The 24,936-nt window shown below is 39.6% G+C and overlaps 1 protein-coding gene across 9 annotated transcripts in view; it reads left to right on the forward strand.

Annotated features, from left to right (window-relative positions):
- Nucleotides 1–185: 185 nt before the first annotated feature.
- The window catches only part of LOC129374168 (electrogenic sodium bicarbonate cotransporter 1-like), a 37,461-nt gene continuing 12,710 nt past the window's right edge, over nt 186–24,936 (forward strand). For 4 of the 9 annotated variants that reach the window (XM_055052415.1, XM_055052418.1, XM_055052417.1 and 1 more), the window contains exons 1-11: nt 186–492; nt 7,994–8,070; nt 10,303–10,479; nt 18,116–18,248; nt 19,283–19,443; nt 19,523–19,702; nt 19,930–20,028; nt 20,555–20,631; nt 22,598–22,755; nt 22,866–22,953; nt 24,335–24,489. In XM_055052415.1, coding sequence (XP_054908390.1) covers nt 473–492; nt 7,994–8,070; nt 10,303–10,479; nt 18,116–18,248; nt 19,283–19,443; nt 19,523–19,702; nt 19,930–20,028; nt 20,555–20,631; nt 22,598–22,755; nt 22,866–22,953; nt 24,335–24,489 — 1,325 coding nt within the window. In that variant the 5' untranslated portion in view covers nt 186–472. The remainder of the gene's footprint in view (nt 493–7,993; nt 8,071–10,302; nt 10,480–18,115; nt 18,249–19,282; nt 19,444–19,522; nt 19,703–19,929; nt 20,029–20,554; nt 20,632–22,597; nt 22,756–22,865; nt 22,954–24,334; nt 24,490–24,936) is intronic. The other 5 variants (XM_055052416.1, XM_055052419.1, XM_055052421.1 and 2 more) reach the window with 3 other exon arrangements.

Genomic DNA, 24,936 nt, shown 5'->3' on the forward strand with positions numbered 1-24,936 from the left:
TCAGATTCTAGGACAAGTTAATTTGGTAAACAATAGAGCAGCAGTTTGTCAAGTGGAGGCATCTGGAGCGCCACCCATGAGTAACTTTTTGTGACCTCCGCCCCCCACCCTCCTCCTCCAAACGCTGGCGTCACGCAGGAGGAGGGATGGCACGTTACATATGGAAAACACGCAGCTCGCAGAGACTCTCCACGCGCCTCCGACGCTCCGCTTTTCTTTAAGACGTCGGCCCGGCGCGAGCCCAGCTAGATGTGGAGGGTTGTGCGTCCTCCTGTGCCTGAGTTTGGTTTTCCGAGTCAAAGAGCTCATCCCCGCCAGATAGCACTCAGCTCATCGCCTCCTTTGTTACTTTTTGTTGTTGTTTTTTTGTTTTAAAGAGAGAGAGAAGGTGGAGGCTTCCAAATAACGCAACTGAGAAGAGACATCTGCCGCGTGCAAGGCTTGATTATCTTTGAGGAAGAAATTTGTCGCCATGAGTTCCGAAAAGAGCAAGTAAGTTCACTTGACTACTGTGTTTTTCTGCAAAAAGTACAACTTCAGCTATAGAGTTGATTCGTCCCAGTCCATCTGTAAAGTGGAGCTGGCGTTCAGGACAGTTTGTGGAGTTAGAGCTCTGATTTATGCTCTGTATCATCTCGGTTCTGTCCGAGAACTGGAGCATTTAAAAACCGAGCCAGTCACTGAAAAAAGGCCGCAGATAAGCCACTGTTCCTGCACCGCTGTGCCTATGAACGGACGCTAATCCATTTTCCAAGAACCTGTCGCTCTCAATTAGGAAGAGAAAGACGGAGCAGGCCCAGCGCTGGATGGATCATCTGCTGAACATCTTCATGAATAAAGCTGCGCGTGCGCCTCACTGCGCAGGCGCGGTGGCGTTAGATTTGAAAACCACAGTCCCGCCGCGGTGTGTTTGTTTTTAGTGGAGAGTTAAAGAATGGGCTAGAAATAAAAACATCAAAACCTCATAGCCGTCCCGAGCTGCTTGGACTACATCCTTTCACCTGGATAAGACTTACTTTGTGAGTCTTTGATAAAAGACAAAATGTGTCAATTTGATTCGTCTCAGTGTAAGACAAAAAGTTGGCTGGATAATAATGTATGTTTTTTTTAAATATGTAAAAAAAAACAACATTTTTTTAACAATATGTTAAAAATAGTTAAAAAAAACATTTTTTTAGCTGCTTATTGTGCTTATTAGTAGCACAATAAGCAGCTACTAAAGACCCTTAAGCTCAATTTGAGCTTTTTTAGTTCTAAATGACAACCAGATTGTCATCAACTAAAACGAAAATGATATTTAGAAAAATACCTTGTCATATTTGATCCTTCTGTAGACAAAAAAAAAAGACAAAAACCAATGAAGCTGTTTGTGTGCCTATCTGCAAAGGTGTACATGTACTTTTCTCTAAAAAGTACATAACTTTGGGTTTTCAGTTTGAGTTGAAAAAAAATAGTAACAGAATAATGTATTGTGGAACAATACATGTATTGTGGAACAATACATTATGCAAAGTACATTTGCATAACTAGGCCATCAGCATAGAGATGGAGTGATGCATCACTGACCAAGCCCACACAATTACTGTAAAGTGTCAACAATGGTTCGACTTAACACAGAACCTTGAGGGACACCTTTTCTGACAATTATAAAAACAACTGCTTGAGACCAGAAAGATAAAACCCAGACAAATGTGCAATCTACAAAGAAAATGTATAATTTCAAAGTCGTATTTTTCCATGCTTTTTGTTTTTCAGAAAGAAGTCTGTACAATAGTCTTCTGAATCCTTTCATTTAAAAGTTTGGTGGAAGCAGCCACCGGACTCGTGGAGAGATGAGTCGTCCCTTTATTGGTGATTCACAGTTGCTTGTTTTTTTTTCAAGCACTTTAGGGAGGATGAAGAGTTTCAATGGGGTTTAGTTAGGTAATTCAGAGGGATCACCATTTAACCAAGGGAGTATTAATGGTAACATTACAATACCAGGAATTGTAACGGCTCGAGGAAGAATAAGAAAAAAAAAAAGAATGATCCTATCACAGCATATTAAAGAAATATAAATGTCGCTCAGGAAACATGTTTGAAAAAAAGCACAATGAAGGAAAAACTGCTAAATCTGCTTTCTTATGTCAGGATTTATGACCTCACAAGAGACAACAATCAAGTTGGTGTGAATAAAGTACGGCAGACGGAAAAAAATTTGCGGGTTTCCAAAATATATGGTGAAACATTTAAGTTCCAAGCGGTTCAAGCCTGTGGGTTGTTTGACCTACTGGCGTGGCATCACTATTTAACAAAAAAAACAGCTGACCCCGTGCATAATCTCCCTACAGGTTAGAAACTATGTCCACAGTGATTTAGGTTTGGTTTTGTTGAAATGTCAGACTTGCTGCTTTAAAATTTGTGCAAATCGATAAGGATCTGGAGCAAATCAGACTTTATTATTATTGCTCTTATTCCTCAAGCACCTGAATTGCATCAGCTGTGCCATTTAACGCTATTACATTTCCTGCGAATATTTGCATGGTTGGGTTGAGTCGTCTTCAAAGTAAATACGCAGGGAAGAGTGAGTTATCTGTGTGGGGGCGTATACAAACAAGGCCCGATTTCTCTCTCTCCTTTGTCTCCATTGGGTGACACGTGGTTTATAGTAAGGAAATGTTTTTGTCTTCCTCATTTTTCTTGCGTGTCAAGAAAACAAATGAGCTTCTTAATGTTAGGCGGAAACTTAACAGTTATGTTCCTCGAAATTGCACATCCTCTTAATTCATTAACCAGTCAGACCTTCTTTGCTGGAAATTGCGAAAACCAAGACACACCTGTCCAACAGGTCGGGATCTATTGTATGAAAGGCGCTTTAAATCTTTTTTTTTTTCAGCAATTGTGTTAGAACTTAAGTCAACAACATTTTGTTGCATCCATTTTTCCTTTCAAGAAATTAGTCATTAGTAAAATAGTCAAATCTTACACCAACTGTTATATATATATATATATATTTATTTATACTGTTACATATCTGTGAATTTTTTTAACCAGCATGGCAAAGTGGTTCACTGGTCTAAGACCTGATAATGACTAAATTACATGCTATTAGCTTGTGTTGCTCATAGCTGTTAGCCTGTCGAGTGAGTGCAGAGAACTGGCAGATCCTTTCAGTTTTCCAACGTGCAGTCAGATTAAAACAGATGGGCTTTAATCTGTCTTGCCATTTCAGAAGTAAACAGAATGCGGTCAATGGTACTTCCTGGTTCACTGTTGTCAGCTTCAGTGTCCACTGAGGGGTTTGGTTTTGACTATTTGTACTCTTTAAAGCTCCTATTAAAGGATTCACCAGGGCTATTTGTACCACAGTTTGAGGACTATCTTTGTAATTATTTCAAGTAACTTTTTCAGATTTTTCTTTTGCTTTTGTTGTGACAAGTGTCAGATGGGATTTCCCTCTGCTATTTTATAGGTAGCTACATTTTTTCTCAACCTATTGAAAGTTAATTTGTGCATAAAGTGTGCTCTAAACAGGGTAAGCATTATCTACAGAGAATTTGATGAGGTGTGTGAAAATGTTCCACTTGGCATAAAGAAAAAAAAAGGGCTAGATATTCTTTGCTGACGCTGTCGAGGCATAACAAACTCACCTGGCATCATATGACTGTTGAATAGATGTCAATTTGAGATTGCTTAAAGAAACTAATTAAGGAATTTTACAACAAATTGAAATGTTTTATTTGACTTAAAAAGAAAACTGTTAACACAGATTAATAATGGCCTCTTTGAAATCAGATCCTCCAGAGAATTTAGCCCCTTTAGCCAAATGTAAACGTTACCTCCTCCTAATTCACCTTTGTACATCTTGTTGTACTTGCTGCCCTCATGGTAAATCTAACTGACTGCTGGGACGTCACTCTGTAAAGAGATGTAGTTGATCCCTGATCTCGATCTCTGATCCTGCCTCCTCATGCTCTGGCGGGTTTATCCAGCCTCATGAGGGCAACACGAAGCAAAGCAGAAACTTGACCACTGCACACAAAGTAGCCAGGACAGGAAGTGAAAGCGGAGATCCAGATTTGCTCCCATAACAATGATGTGACGAAGAAGATGCTGTGGGGTCTTATCTTCCATGTGTTCCCATGCCTTGGCTTCGTGTTGCCTTTGCTGAGCAATACGAAAAGAGCAGAATTCAGGTTTCTCTGTGTCGCTCAAGCCTGTTTCACACACCGGCCGCACACTTCCTCTGCTGCATCCTGGGTGTCCCTGCACCGCCTCTGGTAGTTTTACCTTTATTAAGCCCTCCCTGTGAGGTGATTAATGCTGCTCCATGGCCAGCAGAAAACCTGAAACATGAGCTTAGTTTGCTCTCCCTGTGCATTGAGTGGTTTTTTAGGGCCTTTTTGTTGCACTATGTGACCTGTCTCCATGCACCTAGCTGCATTTTTCTACCTGCTGCAAAGGTGGAGCGAAGGAAAAAAAGAAAATGCTAAGCCGTGTTCTCGGAACGCCCCCTTTGGCTCATTTCCCACACGTGTGGTGTGATTGTGCTGCAGTGAATGAAAGCAGCTGCACCCTTTGAGTTTCAGAAGTGTCTGAAGAGACGTAAACAAACTTGTTGCCGCTCCTCGTTCAGATGAGTAAGAAGTCTTACAATAAATTGTATTGTTGCATTGGTAGCATAACCTCACACTGAAATGGTGGAAAAAATACAACCATTTAAGTTGAGCATATTTATTCATCTGGAAAGAAAACATCCAGCGCTACATGCTTATTAATAATTCATGACTTCCTCGTTCCTGGTGGTACAAATATGAAGTCATATTCCTTTAGCCTCTGGGTACTCAGCTGGAAGATGTCACCTATATTTTGGTACCAGGGATAGTGAGCAGAGTGAGAACAGGCGTCTTTGACATCAGCAGATTGTTCTTGAGAGGGAAGCCTTTTATGTCCCAAAAGTTCAGCTAACTCCACTGAGGCTTCAAGTGAAACTGTGTGGTTTGGTAAGATCGATGTAAAATTGAGCTGTTTGATAATAAACCCTCAAGGTGGTTTTGGTGGGAAAACTGCCCTATAGTGGGGCGTGTGTAATGCAGTGGGCCTGCTTCTCTTCAAATGGCAATCAGGTCTTTGTTAAAGAACATGATGAAGATCTGAAGAGGGTACAGTTGTCCTAATATTTGCGTCATTCAGAGGATATTGAGATGATTGCTTGTTTGTCTTTTAAACGACTGGATCTGATTTTAACCAATGGCTTGGCAGTGATATATGTAGTGCACTAGCTTGATGAAACTTACTGGAAAATGTAGAAATGGCTTTATTCACATCCTCCACTCTGACAAATTGAGCTAAGTGGGAGAAATCCCAGATGGAGCACTGATAGGAGATGTGAACCATGCATAATTGCATAGGAAGGATACAACCAAGTTATTTAAAATTCTAATTAAAAATGACAAAAACACTTTTTTGGCATTGAAATAACGTAGCTCCAAGTGCACTGAACCACAGAGGAAGACTGTGGTGGTTAGAGCAGCAGATATTAAGGTGTAAATGCAGTAGAGTATCATTGGTATAACAATGGAAGTACCGTTCATTACTTTTCAACGCAGACTGTTAATATGCAAAAAGATTAAGAGAGGGCCAAGAACTGATCTCTGGTAACACCTTTGATTTTTAATAAAGGAACTAGAGGAAATACCTTAAGCTTTCCTCCAGAGTGATGCTTTAGGTATATGAGGTATATGTTCTCGGAGTGAAAAGTTGGAATGTTTTTATGATTAAAAACATACTCAAAGAAGAAAGCCTTTGCAACACCAAGACTATAGAACGATCTTTGGGCCTTCGCTAGTAGACCTAATCTCGCAGTGTGTAAAAACATGGCCAGAACAACAAAAAAATTGTTTAGTGAACACAACAATCCACTGTAAGTAACATAACACAAAAAGATGCCAAACAAAAAGTGTACAAACTGTGTCAGTGGGTCTTCCCAGGAACAAGATCTGCACAAAGGAAAACAGTGACATAATTGAGCCCTTGAAACGAGTGGCACTTTCAGTACAGTCTGTCCTGGAGGGTTAGGCAGGAGAAGAGGTAGAAACTGGCAGCTAGAAGATAACGCCGAGCTTTTCCACGTAACAGGGTTACGTAGCACAGCTGCTATTTATTCAGATATTGCTGACATCGTTGATGGTGAACTCACACTTGTTTGATTTCGCGGCAGCGTCACACTCGCTATCGGCATTGTGCCTCTGTCATCTCACATCCAGATATCATTATCCTCATGGGAAATTCAAACAAGCATGTCATGTTACTGAAGGAACACGCTGTATTCTTCCTGGCTTTGTTTATAGCGGTCAGCGCTGCCCCACTCTGATTAATTTGCAATCTGACTCCTCCTCAGCCTACAACCCCCTGCAGCCTCCCCTTCAGGCAAATTGCAGATGGGTTGATATCTTCGCTGACGCTCTCAATCTAGACCAATTTTAAAGTGAAGCTTTCATTTTGATTCCCTTCACATTTAAGACGGTTTTAATGGAACAAACTGAGGCACAGGTGATGAAAAGTTTAGTCTGTGGCGCTAAGTAAGAAATGCTTGTGGTAGACCAAAGCTACAATGTTTATAGAAAAGGTTGCTTGACTATTTTACGTCATGTGGTCTAAAGCAGCTTTTTATAGCCTGGATGTGTGTACTTTTACTGGACCAGGAGGGAAGAGGGTGGGGGGGACCAAATTTTCTTCCAAACTCACAGGAACATCTTTAAGCAGCAGCTTGACAAAAAGGAACAAAGTCTAGAACAGAGAAGAAAAGTCGCTTCAGATGCTGCATCCTTGTTTCATGCCCAACATGTGACTTATAACTGTGATTGAAAAAAATTACTCACAATGCATTTCAGAGTCTGGTTCTGACTTGTGCGCTGGCACGTTCAAGTGTGTCAGTTGCACTTGTGATAAATGGAAAAAAAAACAACAAACTTTGCTAAATAAATTTATGCTTCATGTTGCAAAGTAGGTTAATGAGCCTGGATCAGGTCTATACTGTAATATTGGACGGAAAAAGTCAGATTCTAATTTTGACTGAATCATTTTTCAGATTAGTTGTTGAAGCTAATCCAATGTTACTGACTAACTAGCTGTGTTGTGTAATCCCTTTTATATCAGTGGTTGATAGTTTCACCAGAAATTAGAAGAAGATAGCATACCTCCTATTTCATTTAAATCCCAGAAAAAATCAAATCAATTGAATAATGAGGTTTGATTAATTCTTAACACTTTTTCAGACTGTGGCTGCAGACACAAAGGTGTTAGGAGAAAGGTTTCCAGTTAAAAACTGATCTCAAGCGCATGTTGAAGCATGCAGCCACCCTACAGCTAGGTTAGAGAGTGGAACTCCTTCCACTACGCATCCGAGGAGGGAAACCATATGTGTATATATTTCCACAATATAGACGGAGACACAGCGAACATGAGAAATAACAATCTGACACAGAGGACCAGAGCTATGATGTAATGATTTGGATCAAAGCGTTTTCATCTGTCAGGATGGCCCAGTCAAAGTCCAGGCCTAAACCTAGTTGGGAATCTACAGTAGGGGAATTCACAGATGCCATCCATCCATTCTGCCTCGGCTTTAGTGATTTCCAAGAAAGACGTGGCTAAAACGGGACTTGCTAGAAGAGCAAAGCTGGAACAGAGACACACCCCAATCGACCTGCTGGTGGTTCTGAAAAGTACTGAGTCATGCACACTCGGCTAAACCTTCTAGATTTTTATTTGTAAAAAAAAAAAAAGAAAGAAAACAGTCAATTAACTTTGTGTATGGTTTGGCAGATCAAATCCCAATAAAATGAGTATTGATGATTGCATCATGACTAAAAAGTGGAGAAAGTTAGAAAACTGCTCTTGGCAACACGTGCTTTTTGAAATTCAATTTAGCAGAATATACCTTTTTTTAAATTTCTAAAAACGCTTTCTTCTCTTTGGCATTTGATCACCAATGTTTTTCTTTTTTGTCTAGCAGAATGGAAGATGAAGCGGTGCTGGACAGAGGAGCATCTTTTGTCAAGCATATGTGTGATGAAGAGGAAGTGGAAGGTAGGCGGAGTGCTGCTTTCTGACCAATTGTCCCGCTGGTCCAGATCTTAAAGTCTTAAAGTCCCGCTGTGCCCATACCGAGAAAAACGTGTCATCTTCCCACAAGTATCGACCCAGAAACTTACATCAATGGCGGGTCTAATTCTTCTAAGATTACATTTTGCACACGACGCCCGTTCTAATCCTTCCATTGTCCGTCTACTAAAGCCACAGAAGAATCCAGAGTCACTCACATGCATTTACTGAGACATCCAACATGTTTACCCAACCTCCACTTAAAGGCCCACATAAAGAGAGAGGCACGTCGGCGTTCTTGGCGCTTTGTCCCTCTGTTTGTCTGCTTTTAGCCTCTCTGCATGGGAGTCCAGGGTTGGGGTTTTTATTTCATCTCAGGTGCTCGTCGGTTTCTGCCGTCATGCAGAACATGTAATTAAAATGTGCGAGACATGCTTCAGGAATGCAAAGATTGAATAGGACAAAAAAAAAGAAGCCAGTAAAAACATGGATATTTCACTCTGACTTAGTCAGCTGATCCCAGTATTTGTAAGAGTTTAACTCTCTTCTTCCCTCTAATTACTTCCTGGATGGGATAAATGATCATTTCCTGCATGAGCCTCAAATGTAGGGAGTAGTTGCTCTTGTGACTGATGGCAAACTTGAATTCTCTGCTGATATTATTGGCTTATGCATTAAAGGGGTAGTTCATAGTTTTTCCAAATATAGTTCTATTAGAAGATGATCAGCGAAACTCTTCCTTTCGGTATATAATTGTCCTGGTGTTTTTATGTCGTGTATATTCAGGCTCGCTGGTCCCAGAAGCTGAAGCTAACAGCTTGCCTTAGTGAGGATGAGACCACATGTTAGTTTTTTAATAAATTTTTTAACTGTCACCATTATGTTCCCAGGAAACGCAGGTTGGAGACAGTGTGCCTGCAATTACCTTCCTGCGTGAAACGGGTTGTAACAAATAACATGCAGATGGTTTTCAGTGAGAATAACTTCCTGATAGAAAAAAGAGAGTATGTAAAACTTCTTATTCAGATTAAATATCACTTTACTTTTTTAGTAACAAGCTACTTTGACTTCAAACACTTTACATTAACTGATCTGAATACGTGTTTCACACAGGAGGATCACTGTCGGCGCACCGCTTGTTATCTCCATTTCCCATGTAAATGAACATTAGCTGCTCTGTAAATAACCATTAAAATTCACCTGTTGATCATTTAAAGGGTCATCAAATAGTTCCCACATTAAGAGCTGTGATGTTTTTAAATTGGAGTTATCTTAAGATGGTAAAAGTCAGCTTTGAACTTTGCTCTTCTAGGCCAGCTGTTAGCTTTATCCTCCAGGACCAACTAATTTGGACTGATGCTAAATGGAGTCACCGAGGGAGTAATCCGCAGAAGGGAAAATAATAACTACTCATAGCCTCACTTAGGCCTTTATTTAAGCATTCACTCACTTCTGAAAAGAGTTTTTAAAATTTCTATTTCTTCACCTCCCATTTGCAAAAATATAAATATTCGTCTCTGTAAAAGATGCAGAAACATCCATAAATATCATGTTGCTTTACTGACATGAAACAAATTAATTTGGAGACTTAAACTCTTTCAAAATTTTGCTTATGGGTTGCTGCTAACCGGAAGAAAGAGACGAGAACATTTAACCTGCCTTACATGGACTTCCTGGTACTTTTGACATCGTTTTTAAAAAGTCATGAGACATGCTACAAGTTTACTAAAGACTCCTTAAAACGGCTGCAGAAGGATTACAAAAAATGCATCTTTTGTTAATTACTTCTCAAAATTATGAGATCCTCTGCCAACCTGTATTAACAAAGTTAATATTATTAACATCAGATTTACGGCATTCCTTCTTTCCCACGTAGTAGTTATTTTTATTTAACAGTTGAAATATTTTCATACTAATTTTGATCAGTGTTTGCATTGCCTTGTTTAATTTCATTGCCTATTTTACATCCTTGTATTTGGGCAGTCAGATTTTCGCCCATTGCTATGTGAAGCCTTTTGATATTTATCAACACTTTCAACAGATCCACACTTTAAAAATTCTGAACTACACCTTTAAATCTATCCCCAAGACGAGGCAGTATCCCATACAGAGCCAGATTACTTGGGTCTCCTTTGGTTTTGGTTTTCTTTTTCCTCGTCTATGAATATAACAGATTTTGATCTGTGTTCCTGGTGTGTTTCCGTTGTGCCGTCACAGGCCACCACACTGTGTACATCGGTGTGCATGTGCCCAAGAGCTACCACCGTAGGAGACGCCACAGACGCAAGTCGAACCACAAGGAGAAGCGGGAACGTGTCGAGCAGATTGTGGGAGCCTACAAGTCTGACGCAGAGAACGCGGACGACTCCTGCACGAGCATCCTGAAACCCCTCAGTGAGTACATCTCGAATTGACTTTCAGATCTGATTAAAAAAAAAATGGTCCTACGTACTCCAACGTCTTCACTTTATAATCTACTCAGGAAGTTTTGGAAACATTTCAACATCTCACTGCAAATCGTTATCAAGTGTTTCTGCTGCTAGGGAAGCTGAACTAAGCCGATGGAGCATGGGAATAGGAGTGGGAAGACGGCACAGGCTAATCTTAAAATGACACCCGACTGGCCTAATGTGTGTAAAGTTAACACAAAGAGAGGTATTCCCTTACACCTTGGCGCTTAACCACTGCGCTATACTCTTTGGGGTTTTGTGGGAAAGGATTTTCAGCAGCTAAAAGCCAAGTAGATGGAAGCAATTAGGTAGTTGGCCAGAAGCTGGAGAGGAAAGTCAGAGAATTGCAGATGTTACCCTGAGAAACTACAACCCTCAGAAGTCAAGGACGATGTGAAATGTCCTCATTACTTCTGCTGCTGAGAAAACACGCAAGATGTTTTGTCATGTTTAGATTCATAGGAAAATGTTCCGATCTGCAGGATAATTTCCAATAGATATAATTTTTTGGGCCCAGTCTACTTCACATTGTTTAATCACAAACACCGACATTCACTGAGACAAGAGATTGCCTGCAAACCTTATTTGTTTTTTGGATTCCTGGATGAGTCAGAGTTTTGTTCTTGAAGTAATTTTTGAAGGTCGACACTCTTGGGGAGTTTTACATCTGTTTCAACAAATGGTTGCTTAAGGCCATAGTGCCTTAGAAATACCTTTGTAGCCCCTTTTCCAGACTAATGTGTGTCCATTGATTTATTTCTCATCTTTATTTAAATTTCTGTAGATGATAGGGTTTTGATGAGGCTCTTTTAGCCTACTTAGTGTTGTCAGTGAGGCGTTATTCCTTGACTAATCACAATTGTCAGTGGCTAGGAAAATCAGACCAAAAGATGCGGTTAGTGTCAATTACTTCATAATTTATTCATTTATTCAAATTTTTCTTTTCTTAATAAATTAATTATTGTTTTGGAAACAGCCTGGTGTATTCGCTCAGATTAAAATTTCCTGATTTTAAGATTAGTTTGATCTGAAACATCTAAGTGCAACAAAAATGACCAAAAACAGAATATATCTATAAGGAAGGAAAAAAACTGGTTTTTGATTGTGATGTATACAACCTGCTATACAACAAAATAAAACTTTAATGTGCTTCACTGGTGGGAACAATCCAGCAACCTTTGAATCAACATTATAATTTGGCATCAGTGTAGACTAAAAGATCCACTTACTGTAATTGTATAGGGGGATTAGTTTAAATCCAAGAGGTTTGCCCCAAAACATTTCAATTGCAAGACGTATAATTACCACTCACAGTACTGGAATTTACCTAAAATATCTTGTACAAATCTGTTTGAGGTAATCGTTAAGGTATTAAAATGAATAAAGTGCTAGAGAAAAGGTAAATGTTCCAACTGAACAGGGCATGTAGGGAAAAATGTCAGTATTCTTGAAAGTATGCGGGGAAGTGAACTGGTGATTAGAATGATAATTTAAGTTCAGATGGGTTTGGATGATCTTTGTGATGAAATAACGAACAAATTAAAGGGTATCAGAAAAGCTGAAACTAAGGATAAAACAATGTAGAGTCAAATGAGAGTTCAACGGCAAAATAAAGAGACTTGGTTCACATACAAACTTAAACTGAAGAATTAGCAGACAAAACCTGCCCCTTATTCCATGCTTTGCTTTGTAAAGAGGATCTTGGCTCTTGGATATTGAGAAACATTTGCAAATGTTACGTCACAGACAAAGAGTGTCTGTGATGTATGCAATATTCCCGTTCGATGCTATGATGCTTACTGCAAATTGCCTGTAAACAACCATCCTCCACTGCAATGAGAGACGTTAGTCGAACAAGGCAGCTTTTAATGATAATTCAACATTTGGATGTGTGGCCCAAATGGACTGAACAGCCTCGCTCAATTTCTCCACTGCGGTTGCTAAAACTACAGGCAGACTGCGATTTTAAAACGGCGCAGAAAATCGACTTTATCCTTCACAACTTCTCCTTCTGTGTGCTGATTGGCCCGATAAATTCTGCTGGAGAAATCCAACTCAATGGGAGAAAACTCTGATGGAGTACAGGGAATCAATGAGAATTGCATAGACCAGGCTACTAGTTAGCATGTGCCTAGAGATTTTCTATGTGCTTTAAAGAAAAAGAGACTGAGTGAAGCTAGCACTTATTCTCAAATAAAGATAAAACAGATTAAAGTGTACGAACTTTCAGATAAAATTTTACCTCTCTTTTAAGTAGTTATCTTAGTAAAGCTGATGGGCAGTGCTGATTTATTACCACGTTTAAACAGCTGAATGTCCTTTTTGTATGTAAGGGAGAATTGTTGTAGCCTGCAGCCAGCTACACAACAATAGACCTGGGAACATTGTTCGTACATCTGACACTTTCTCTGGCAAAGTGTAAAGGCCTGAAACTTTAAATCCATGGAAAACTTTGATACGAGTAACCATCCCATGTTTACTCATGGCCTATCCACAGAACCCATATAGAAGAAATCCAAACTATTGTCCCAAATGTACAATTAGCATTCGTTCCAGTGATAGTTGATGGTGACTTTCCAAATGGTGCAAATTCCTCCTCATGTTCTCAATAAATATGGGGCTCCAATGCAGAATGGTAGAAACAACTTCTCATTTGTTAACACCTATACCAGCTGATGTTAAACAAGGCAATTTGTCACTATGTCTGTTAAGACTAACCTAAAACAGATAGTTTAAGTTATGTCTTAACTATGTCTATATAACAAGCTGTCTGAAAATTAAGAAAAAAAAGGTCCAGAATTGACACTCAGAAATGTTTTTTTCTGCACTGTGTGGGAGTACGAAGTGAAGCATCAGGACAGAAGGTCTGCAGGAATGTACAGCTGTTCTGCCTTATGACAGTTGTTTTTTATCAATGTCAGCTGTTGCGGCCAAATGATTGTTTCAGATCAAGGGACAGTATTGCATATTGTGTGCAATGTTTGGATTGTAAATAAGGATGCATCTGAAATTCGTTGGGCTTATTTGGCCAGAAGGACAAATATTCACACTGTGTTCCTTTTCTTTTTTGACATATTCCTACAGAGAAGAATATGTTACTCTAAAACTGGTGGGAGGAGAGAGAAGATGTCTGAAAGTTTTCCCCATGTTTTCCATTTCGTGCATTTGCAACATGAAGCCCGTTCTCAGCCTCAATCCTGCAGATGTTTAATAAAAATTATATAATTTTTTGCTGATTTTTGACTGCTGGACAAAGAGTGTGAACACCGCTGCTTTAGAGATCCACATGGAGTTTATTTTTTTCTTTCCCCTAAACATTTAATCTTCTGCTGATCAAACCAAAACATACAGCTTCCGTTAAAGTCTCGGTAGTGTTGAGCAAACTTTGCACATTTGTGATTCTTGAACCATTCAATAAATTAGAAGATTATTAAAAAGTTAATTCATTCCAGTAACTAAATGTAGTCAAGTAACTTGTTTTGTTGTTTTAGCCTTTTTTTTTCTGTCAATAAGAATGATTTTCCTCTTATAGTCAGTGAAATTATGACATTTTAGATTGGAATATTGCTTCCTGTTAATGAGAAAGTGTGTTTAATAACTGCTTAAAGATTATTATTTGAAATAAAACCCTATTTGTTCTGATAGACAAGCATAATCAGAATATATTTTCTGAATTACCAAATATGGATGTAGATATGGGCAAATACTTATAGTCCTTTAATAAGTGAAACCCCAGTATAACAGGAAGTCATGCATTATTAACTAAATGTACTCAGACCCTCTGACCGACGGAAAGTTGATTAGAACTTAGTTAAATTGTTTTAAAAATAATTTTTGGGAGCTAATATTTCTAAAGAGCAACTATATCATTGAATGTAACATCATAGCAGTTTTGGTAGGGCAACAAGAAAAATTTTATTTTAAGTCGTTATTTATTTATTTTGACCATCTTTACTAGTGTTGTCAAAAAGGCTCTATGTCAGAGCCAGAAAAATAAGTGTGTAATATCTGTATCTACTTTAAATCTTTAAAATTAAGTTTAGTCATGGACAAAAATGTAAGTCTATTAGAAACTATTTGATTTAGCAATTAAACTTATAAAACCTTTACAGCTATTCTGTGCAACTGGTAAGTAATACTACAAGTCTAAATGGTTTCTTTAAAATCAGTTCAGTCCACTTATAGAGGCCTAGTTAATTATGTAGTTATTAGATAGTACAGATAAAATACAAAACAAAAGCTCGATGAACCCTGCTGCTTTTTCTACGTCTGTAGTTGCAACACAACAACAGAAAGCCGAGACCACCGCTGGTCGTTCATCCATTGACTCGGTGTTGGGCTGTAAAACAGCAGGCATCGAGACACAAGTGTAATCAAACTTAAGCAGCGAAGAGCGACTGAAACGGAACATTAAATGTCTCCTAAACACACTCATTCACACACAGACTCCCACCTTCTTATCGGAGCGTATCTCGGTAGGAAATCTGAAGCGTAAACAGTCTCGTGTATGAAGAGCCACTGCCGGATTAAACATTTTTCCGCTGTGGAACCGTGAGCAACCTTTTTGACCCCATGGAAAATATTTGATGTTGGCTTTGGCTGTTTTGCCCTGTCCTGTCATGCCGTACATGAGCTACGCGTATGGTACTTTCTCCGGAGAAACAATCAGAAACTCGCTGTAATAAATGCAGATGGGAGCATTTCTCTGCGGGATGTGTTAGAGTGAGGTGCAATCGGATTAGATATGTGGGTAGCATTTTGTGCCGTACGCGCAGTCCTGACTGAAAACACAAACACTTGTCCACAGTGCATACACAGCCTCCTTCCACTTCGTAGATTTCCTGCTGTTTTGACCTTTATCTAAATCCCTATAATCCCATTGATTCATCCCACCACTTGTAAGCTGTTTCTAACCACAACAAAAGGTCTGGTTTTCACTGAACACCAGTTGTGGGAGACCTGAGACGTGCTTGGTGATTAGGTGCGCTGTGAGGTGGCAAGCAGTCCCGAACCCGGAGATGTGCCGGGGACGTCTTGTATGCGTGGTCAGAATGAGATGTTTCACACAGGGCTAATACCCTATAAGTCGATCTACCTTGCAGTTATCTTGACCTGACTGTAGCTTAATTTTAGATTGTACAAGTTTAAAAACAACTGCCCTAAATTAAGGTGACGGAGCGCTATTTCAGGATTAGAAGGTAACAAGCCATGTTATGTCGTCAAGGTAGACTGCTGACTAGCACTGTTTTTAAAAGGAGCTTTAAAAATAGACCCTTGTGCCTCACTTCTTAACACGGTTGCACAACTTTCCTGGTAGTGTTAACATGAACAGTTATTTTCTATTATACAATGGAAAAACCACTGGATGTAGGATACAAAACAAAGGGAATTATTGGTTTTAGGGATGCCTTAGCTTAATTCAAGGAAGAGCAAGAAGATAAACTATGATTTCCTGAGTAAGATCTCACTTTTCTCAGAAGGGAAGGGAAGCTTGATGTTGATGATGCTTGATGTTTCCCATCAAGCATCAATGGCTCTATTTAGACCAAACTCCGGATACAGAGTGTGTATCTAGCCTCTTTTGTAGATAACCAGAACATTACATCGTAACGATGAGAGTGAGACGGGGTTCCCTTTTCCAGGAATACTCAACCAGCATCGTTGCATTTCATAGGGTGCTCCTTACTTATGCTGGTCCCCCTCAAGGCCTCCAGTGTTTGGTTTGAAGGAGCTATGACATCACCCTGTTGAAATTTCTGAACACTTAACTCGTGCAGAAACCCTACAGCTGTATGAACACCCCACCCCCACCGCCCAAGTCAAAGGCCAGATTCAAACCTGCCCTTTGACCTTAGCATTCCATGGCTTGCCATTTCTTCCTTTCGAGACATTCCTTGTTGGATTTGCATTTGTGCCTTGGGAGAAGTATATGAATCAATGCTTCACTTCCAGTGCAGCTCATTATACCAAGTGTCCAAACACTTTTCGCTGAAAGTCCTAAAGTATTTTTTCACCTTAGGTGTCTTTTGCCATACAAAGCTATGCAGATTCAGTTTTTTGTCTATATTTTTTATAAACACTTAAATATAATATTCAAGTGTGTGGTGACTTGCTTATCTTTTTTGAGATTTGTAGAATTTGCTTTCTCTTTGTCTTTCAAACTTTTGCTGTATGGATATGCCAACCCATTCAGTTCTTGACTAAATCTTTGTTTCTTTTGCTAAGGTTTTGAGATGGCATAATGTTTTTTTTTTATTTTACTTTTTCATACAAGGCTATAAAAACCCAGTCATTCCACAGAAAGAGTAAATGCAGGAAACTGCAGGTTTTGTGTGTATGAAGACATGCAACTTAGGTTTTCCTTCCTGGGGCTGATAATAAAAAATTTTGAACAATATACTACCTGTACTTTTTGTCAAGTTCTCAATTGTTGATGAAAATTTTAGCTCATTCCAATTTCATTTTAAGAAATATAAGACCAGTGTTTAAAAATGCTTCTGAGACTTTCCTGCTATAAAATATTATTAGTACCTTCATTAGAATGAAAACCAATGAATCTCACACTGCCGCGAAAGCAGTTATCTTCTTTGTATTAACAATAGTCTATGTGTATTCCCACTCTGAGGCTAAAAATCCTTCCTGAAACATGAGATTCCTAAAGGGAAGGATTCCGATTTCATTTCTGTGCTCCGTTCTGCCTTATTGTTATTGCTGAATGTTTCCCCTCTGACACATGCTGTCATCAAATATGTTAGTATTTCATGCATTTCTGTGTATGGAAGAAGACATCTAAGTATTTTCACTTGGCTTTTGTGACATAACAGACAATTAGATTTTAAAAACTCTTTTGTAAAAAAAAAAAACAAAAAAAAAAAAAAAAAAAAAATAAAAAAAAATATATATATATATATATATATATATATATATCTATATCTATATCTATATATATATATATATATATATATATATATATATATATATATATATATATAGAGAGAGAGAGAGAGAGAGAGAGATATCTATATATAGATATATATATATATATATTACAGGCTGGAATATATCAACATTCCAGGCTGTGTTCATCCTCAATGAATCCTCAAAGTTAATGCATTTTCTTTGCATTAACTTCTATATATAGTCATTTTCTAAATTGGCTACTATAAAATAACCAATCTCCAAATGTAATGATGCGTTTAAATTCGGATTTAATATGCTCATGTAAAATGTTTTGACATCTCCACAAATTAACTTTTTATTTGCACTTCTTGCAGTTTATAGCTCACTAATCCAGTGGCACACACAGCATTGTACCACTTTACGTCTTAGCATGGTCCTTTACTCTTTGAATGCAGACATTCGGGACAAATATGTTGTTTTTGTTTTGCCAACTTCAGATAAAATTGTCCCTGATCACAGCAATTAAGATAACCTGACTTTTCAAACTATTTTTTCTTAAACAGTCAACACTTGTGTGACGACGTTCCTCGATTCAAGCTTTGTTTTGCAAGACAACGCAATTACGAAATATGTTTTATTTGATTTTGAGAGTCTTAACCTCGCAACTTTTCCCTGCGTAGTTTCTCCGGCTGAGAGGATTCGGTTCATTCTGGGAGAGGAGGATGACGGCCCACCACCCCCGCAGCTCTTCACAGAGCTGGACGAGCTCCTGTCTGTGGACGGGCAGGAGATGGAATGGAAAGAGACGGCCAGGTGAGTCGCTGGGCTGGATATCTCAGAAGGCTGGCATGCATCGGCCCCTCAACCCAACTCCTCACTGCTCTTTCACATCCAGAGCAATGGGCAGAGTTGGGAGAAATTTCCTGCTTCACACTCCTGAACGTGGAACACAATCCCAACATGTTTTATGATTGTGTAAGGAAATAGGTTGCACTCCAGTGAACTCCCAGTATGTTCTTATCTGATCGGGTTTTGTGCTACCTGCCCTGTGAGACCAGGAAAGAGCTCAAACTCCCACATGATCACCACAGGATTTACTTTGGCACACACCCAATATTTAAACTCTGTAACTGCTTTTCCACAGTTTGTTTTTCAATGAGATACAGGCATCAGTTCGAGCTATTTCTGAAGAAAAGTGTATTTCCGTAACATTGATGCACATGGTCAATGTTACAAGGCTGCAGAAATTTCCAACGTGATAACAGATACTCCTTACAAGTTAAAATTCATTCCTATTTAAGGAAGCAAGAGTCAAATGGGAGTGTCTGCAAAGGAACTCCTACAAATCAACGATGTCACCTCTTTAAGCAAGACGGCTGGTCGCAAGCATGTGGACCACGGCCAAAGGGATACTCTATCCCGAGAGGAAACTCCATCCTCTGGCCTCTTGTGAATAGTTCTTTGTACCAATGACATGTGATGCGATATTATAAAAAAAAAAAAAAAAAAAGAATCCTTGTCCCTGGGTTGTACCGTGAGGACAAGTTTAGCCAGGGTGCAAACAAAGTCTTGTTTCACCAAATGATCCGTGTGTGTGGTCTGAGCACCACTGAACACCGGCTTCATCCCAGTGGGGTGCTCTTTTTTTTTTTTTTTTTTACAACCACTGATTTAAGTTGTTATCTGCAGGCTTTCATGCGTACCTTATGTTTACAGTTTGGAGTGTGACCGATTCAAAAATAGGACTTGTTGCAAAGACAATCATGCTATGTGCCTTTTTTTGACTGTTGTTCAAGCAACTCTTGACATTGTTCCTTGCCTCTTTGACTTAATTGTGCTGCGTCAAGGTGGATTAAGTTTGAGGAGAAGGTGGAGAAAGGTGGAGAGCGTTGGAGCAAGCCTCATGTCGCCACGCTGTCCTTACACAGCCTAATGGAGCTCAAAACGTACATCGAGAAGGGGACAGTCCTGCTAGACATGGAGGCGTCCACACTGCCACAAGTTGTCGGTCGGTGGAGTTGACGCACAAAAATATCCAATGTTTTGCAGATGACACTGTCTTAGTCTTTCCTGTCTCCATTTTACAGAAATGATCACCGATAGCCAGATTGAGACTGGTCAGCTGAAGGCAGACCTAAAGGAGAAGGTGGTGTACACTCTGTTACGAAAGCATCGCCACCAGACCAAGAAGTCCAACTTGCGTTCTCTTGCCGACATCGGCAAGAGTGTTTCCAGTGCAAGCCGGCTGTTTTCAAATCAGGAAAATGGTAATTCTGATTTTCTTGGATTTTTGTCGCTGTCAATTCCAGCATTTCTATCATTTATAGCTTAGTTTCTTCTAAGACTTACCACCTTTTCTACACTAATATTTTTCTGATCCAATCTCTTTTCCTTCTTTTCTTCTTCCCTGCCTTTCCAAACTCTTTTTTTCTTTCCCTTTTTTCCTGCTTTTCTTCCCGGTCTGTGCTGTCTTCCTGTATCCGGGGTGGGGCAGCACCGCGCTCGTCCTTCGATCACTCTGTGCCTTGTTTAATTCCACAAGACCCGGCGGATTCATATGAGGTCATGAGGAGCTCCAGCATGGGACACCTCTGTAAGTGAGGACACTGCTCTCCAGCTGGGAAGTAGCGCATAAGTGAAAACACGGGACAGAGCAGAGCCTCACTGACATTTACATTTAGACGTGGAGACTGACTCGAATGGGGAAGCACCCTCACTAGAATATTTGTTTGGTTACAGAGATTATCGTAACCAACAACTTCGCTGTTTTCTGTCAATAACAGCGAAGGAGTAAAACTCTAAAGTTTACACTCTCTCTCTTTTGCCCATACTTGCTTAAGCAGCATGCGTCTGCTGACGCCTATAAGCAGTAGCCCTGAGATGACCACACAGCCCAGCTCTCCTCTCTGTGAGGGACTGAATGAGCAGCCATCTGGCATTACTTGTTAAGCTTAAGCCTTGCCACATTTAGCTGATATTTCTAGCTCTTTCTCTATGCCCGACTCATGCTTTTCTTTACTCTTGCTCACCTCCTGTAAGGCAGAAAATGTCTAATTTACTGCATAGTCCTGTCTTTTTGATTTAGACAATGCATATATAGATATATGGTGTGTCTGCAGGTAGCCCTACCACTACCCACCGGAACCTCACCTCCAACAGCCTGAGCGATTTCTCTGATAAACCAGAAAAGGATCAGGTAAAGTGTCGCTTTAAAGCACCAGCCACATAGATTTTTTTTTTTTACCATAACCAGACGGCTGCAACAACAGTTATCACTCCAGGCTTCTTTCCGTCCTCCTCAGGGTGAATAGTTGAAATACAAACCCAAATGTCACGGTTCTTGGTGTTTTCCTATTTTTAAAAATTGCTCTGGCTATAAATATGTGGGTAAATTGAGTTGAGTGACTCTTCTTTGTGTGTTGCCGTGTCCATAAGCTTGTGAATGAAGTATGCTATGTTTTCTAGTGTTTCCCATTTTGAAGATTCAGATCAACTAAAACTAAAATACTCAAGCTACCTTGAAACGATAGCCACAGTAAACGTTGTAAAATAATTTTTTTCAGGAGATTTTTTTTTTCCCTCTGAGCATTTGTTCTCAAATCAAAAAAATGTTTATTTTTATAGGACGCTGTTGTTGCAAAAACAAGCAAAAAAAAAAATTTTCCAGGCATTTTCACACATCTTTGCAAGAGTTCCAATTATTGTGGCGGGGCATTTGTATTTATGTCGTACATTTGTTGGAAAAACATCAATCATAATACAGTTCTTGGCCTCCATAAGGTGTTTCCTGTCTGTTTCTGCCATCGCCATGGCTTCAGAGGCGGTTGTTGTTGTCGTAGTGACAGATCCACGGCAGGAGATACAAGCAGGGCAGATCCGGTTAAAATGTAATAACTTTTAATAACTGTGGATGTGCTCAACTAGTTTGACCTTAGCTGCTTCCTTTTCTATTGATTCTTATTTTGGCTCTTTAACTGTCGACTAATTCACACGCCAATTACACATAATGCTCTGTTTACTTCTTAAAAATCATTTTAATGTCCTCAGCTTAAAAGAATTTGACCCAAATAAAGAGCAGGCACATGACTCCTTGGTAGTGGGATGTGGAGAGCGCCAAAGCGTCTCTATCACAACGTCGCTTAATTAACCAAAACCTCTCAACCTTCTGATGCTAATGCACACACTTATACAGATTTGTTATGCTCTTATTTTTATTTTTTACACTTGAAAGCAAAGTCAAACACCTTTAAAATGTTAAACCAGGGGTGTCAACATCCAGTCCTCGAGGGCCGGTGACCTGCAGCTTTTAGATGTGCCTCTGCTGCATCACACCAGAATAGAATAATAGGTCATTAGCAAGGCTCTGGAGAACTTATCTACACAAGGAGGAGGTAATTAAGCCATTTCATTCCTGCGTGTGGCACATCAAAAAACTGCAGGACAGTGGCCCTCGAGGACTGGAGTTTGACACCCCTGTGTGCTAAAACACAATATTTGTTTTACAGAGCAACTCCATTGTTGATTAATGATTCCAAGCATTCTTCCTTACAACACAATTGCACCACAATTCGCTCATTTCACAGTTTTCTCATTGGAGAGGCAGTAGGGGTTGTTGTCCTGGAGAGCATCGCCCTGCCTCGATGAACTGGTGTAACCCCCGGGAGGGTTTGGCAGTACTTTTCAAGCGGGTAAAAGTCAGAATGAATGCGTTCAACTATGAGTTTGAGGCAAGACAAGACTTTGCACCATGTCTTTAATGTGCTGCAATCTATGGGTGTTTTTAGGATTGCGACAAATCGGTTAACGTGTGCTTTTGTCCCCTTTGTACAACCACAAAGCAAGACCGGTGTAGACTTTGGATATACGCACTTATAAGGTTTATTTATTGGATGGCATAAAGCCAAGATGCGTTTTGCCACATAACTCAAGCAAAGGGCAAACACTGCTGCTGTTCTACATGCTTAAAGGCAATAAAAGCAACACTACTTTCTTTGTCTTGTCGTGGGCATATTTTCATAATCTTAAAATGGAAGATTTTGGATAAATCATACATGCTTCATAAATCATCTTCCAAGTTAAATATTGATCCTGATGATATTCTATGTTGTTTCACCGCCCTACATATTCACCTTTACATTCTCTCTCTCCAATTTGTTCCGCAGCTGAAGAATAAGTTCATGAAAAAGTTGCCCCCCGATGCCGAGGCGTCAAACGTGCTGGTCGGAGAGGTGGACTTCCTGGAAACCCCGTTTGTTTCTTTTGTCCGTCTGCAGCAGGCCGTTATGCTGGGAGCGCTTACTGAAGTTCCCGTGCCCACAAGGTACTCTGCAGTAAAAACCCTCCTGTGGCCTGCTGATGTCGCATGGAAACACGCATTAAACAAAACAAAACGAAAAAAATCAGTAATTAATGCTTTCATGTCGTACGTAGATTTATGTTTGTACTTTTGGGACCTAAAGGAAAGTCCAAGTCTTACCGAGAGATCGGAAGGGCAATCGCCACCCTGATGTCCGACGAGGTAAGTCGATATTGAGAATAGGTTTTTTCTTAAAACTTATGGAAGAGATATCAGGATCAAGATATTTCTTGTCTGTCAATACTAATTGTGTCATTTAACAATGACTAAATATGTCATTCTTAGATGACCAAACATTTGGTAAATATGGAGACCCAGTCTAGTAATACGCAAAAAATAAAATGAAAATTAGTGTTTGCTACATGCTCCATTTCACCACGTGGTTTGTATTTATAATCTTTATAGTCTGCTGTCATTAATAAATTTCCCTCTTGCTCCTGCTGAAGATGTTTTCATGCTAGGCTAACGGTTGCATGTTTCTTTGTTTTACAGTCCCGCTCTTTAATTATTGTCTGGTATTTTAAAGCAGTTCCAGGTGATCATTTGCGGAAAATGGTTTAAAAAGTTGGTTTCTTACTTTGTAAAGTTTACCTTATTTTTGCTTTGTACGTCTTAAACTTTAACGACCAGAGTTTCCGCTGCTTTCTGTGCAACCTTCTGAACACAGAGCACATGACAAACCACGGAAAGACAGGAAGCCACAGCAGCCAGTAAAGCATCTCTCTCCCTGTTTGTTAACGTCATTGTAAAGGCCGAATGTTTGGTTTGTTTTGGAAAACCCAGATTTGTTGGATCAGTAAAATAATGCGGTTAGACTATCTGGCACCCTGGCAAGCAGTGCACAGGAAAAAACTGGTTGTGATTTTATAAAATTGGTCACGTAGCTTGTTGTCTACCAATAAGGAAACAGTCAAGCTGTTGGCTAAAATTATAAGGAAAAAGATTGGAGAAAGCATTTCTTCAATCTTCCTGCTCGGTGTCTTTTGTACACCTGCTACAGTATTTCTCAGAAAGGTCGACATTTTCAGCATTTTTGGTACTAAGAGCATGTGGCCTGCATTTTTCACCTCTCCTGGTCACATGCTCTCTGTTGATATAGTAGTTTTAGGAACTGTTTTCTCTGGATTTCCTCGAGTTAAACTTTGCCCTCTCAGCTCTCCCGTAACGGTCGTGTCACAGGTCTATCAGATGTTTGAAGTATTTTTGACTCACTGACTCACGTGTTTATTGACAGTACTATTCATGCTGGGAGGCCTGATGCTGGCATAAACCCATATGTGTGTGCACATTGAGAAACATCTGCATAGCGGTGAATTTTAGGTGCCATAAATCTCAGTCAGTGACGTGCTGTATGTACTCTTCGCTCTGGTAAACAAAGCTATTAGGAAAAAAAAAAAGTTCCACTCACTCGTTGCAGACTTTTTTTTTTTTCCCCTGTTTGTCTCTGTTTCCAGGCACTGGATTGTAAAAAAAATAAATACATTTTAAAAAGCATACGTTCATTTCTTAAATGGTAATTGGTCTTTTTTTGTTTCCATTGAAGGTGTTTCATGACATCGCCTACAAAGCGAAATGCAGGAAGGACCTGCTGGCTGGAATCGACGAGTTCCTGGACGAAGTGATCGTCCTTCCTCCTGGCGAGTGGGACCCCGACATCAGGATAGAGCCACCCAAGTCCCTTCCCTCCTCAGACAAAAGGTCTGACCTCATCCGCATTATGCTCCAAATGAAAGAAGCTGCCATTCATTTGTCCCACCACGGGACACATTTTGTTTTGGTTGCCTAACTTTGTCTTTTTAGATTTTACATTAGCAAATGGAAATATTTGGACCAAGCCTTTAACGTAAACAAACCGACTGCTGTTTGACATGTTGCGTAATGCATGCTTTGCCGTCATATCAAACAAAATGGTCTTTTGTAAATAAGACCATTTACAGAAAAATAAATGGTCTTATTTTGTTCACATAAGTCTGGTGTGTGATCTGTTGAGAGGAGAACATTTAATGAAATTTCCTGAGGATGTTGAATAATATTTATAAAATCTGTCAAAGTAAAGAAGATGTCTGACAGAAGTGAAGAAAAGAGTTTCTTTTCTTTTTTTTTCATCCTGTTAAATAACGTGGTCGTGTTTTTCTAAGCCCGAAT

The sequence above is a fragment of the Poeciliopsis prolifica genome, unplaced genomic scaffold (genome assembly GCF_027474105.1).
Source record: "Poeciliopsis prolifica strain line A6 unplaced genomic scaffold, Auburn_PproV2 SCAFFOLD035, whole genome shotgun sequence".
NCBI lineage: Eukaryota > Metazoa > Chordata > Actinopteri > Cyprinodontiformes > Poeciliidae > Poeciliopsis > Poeciliopsis prolifica.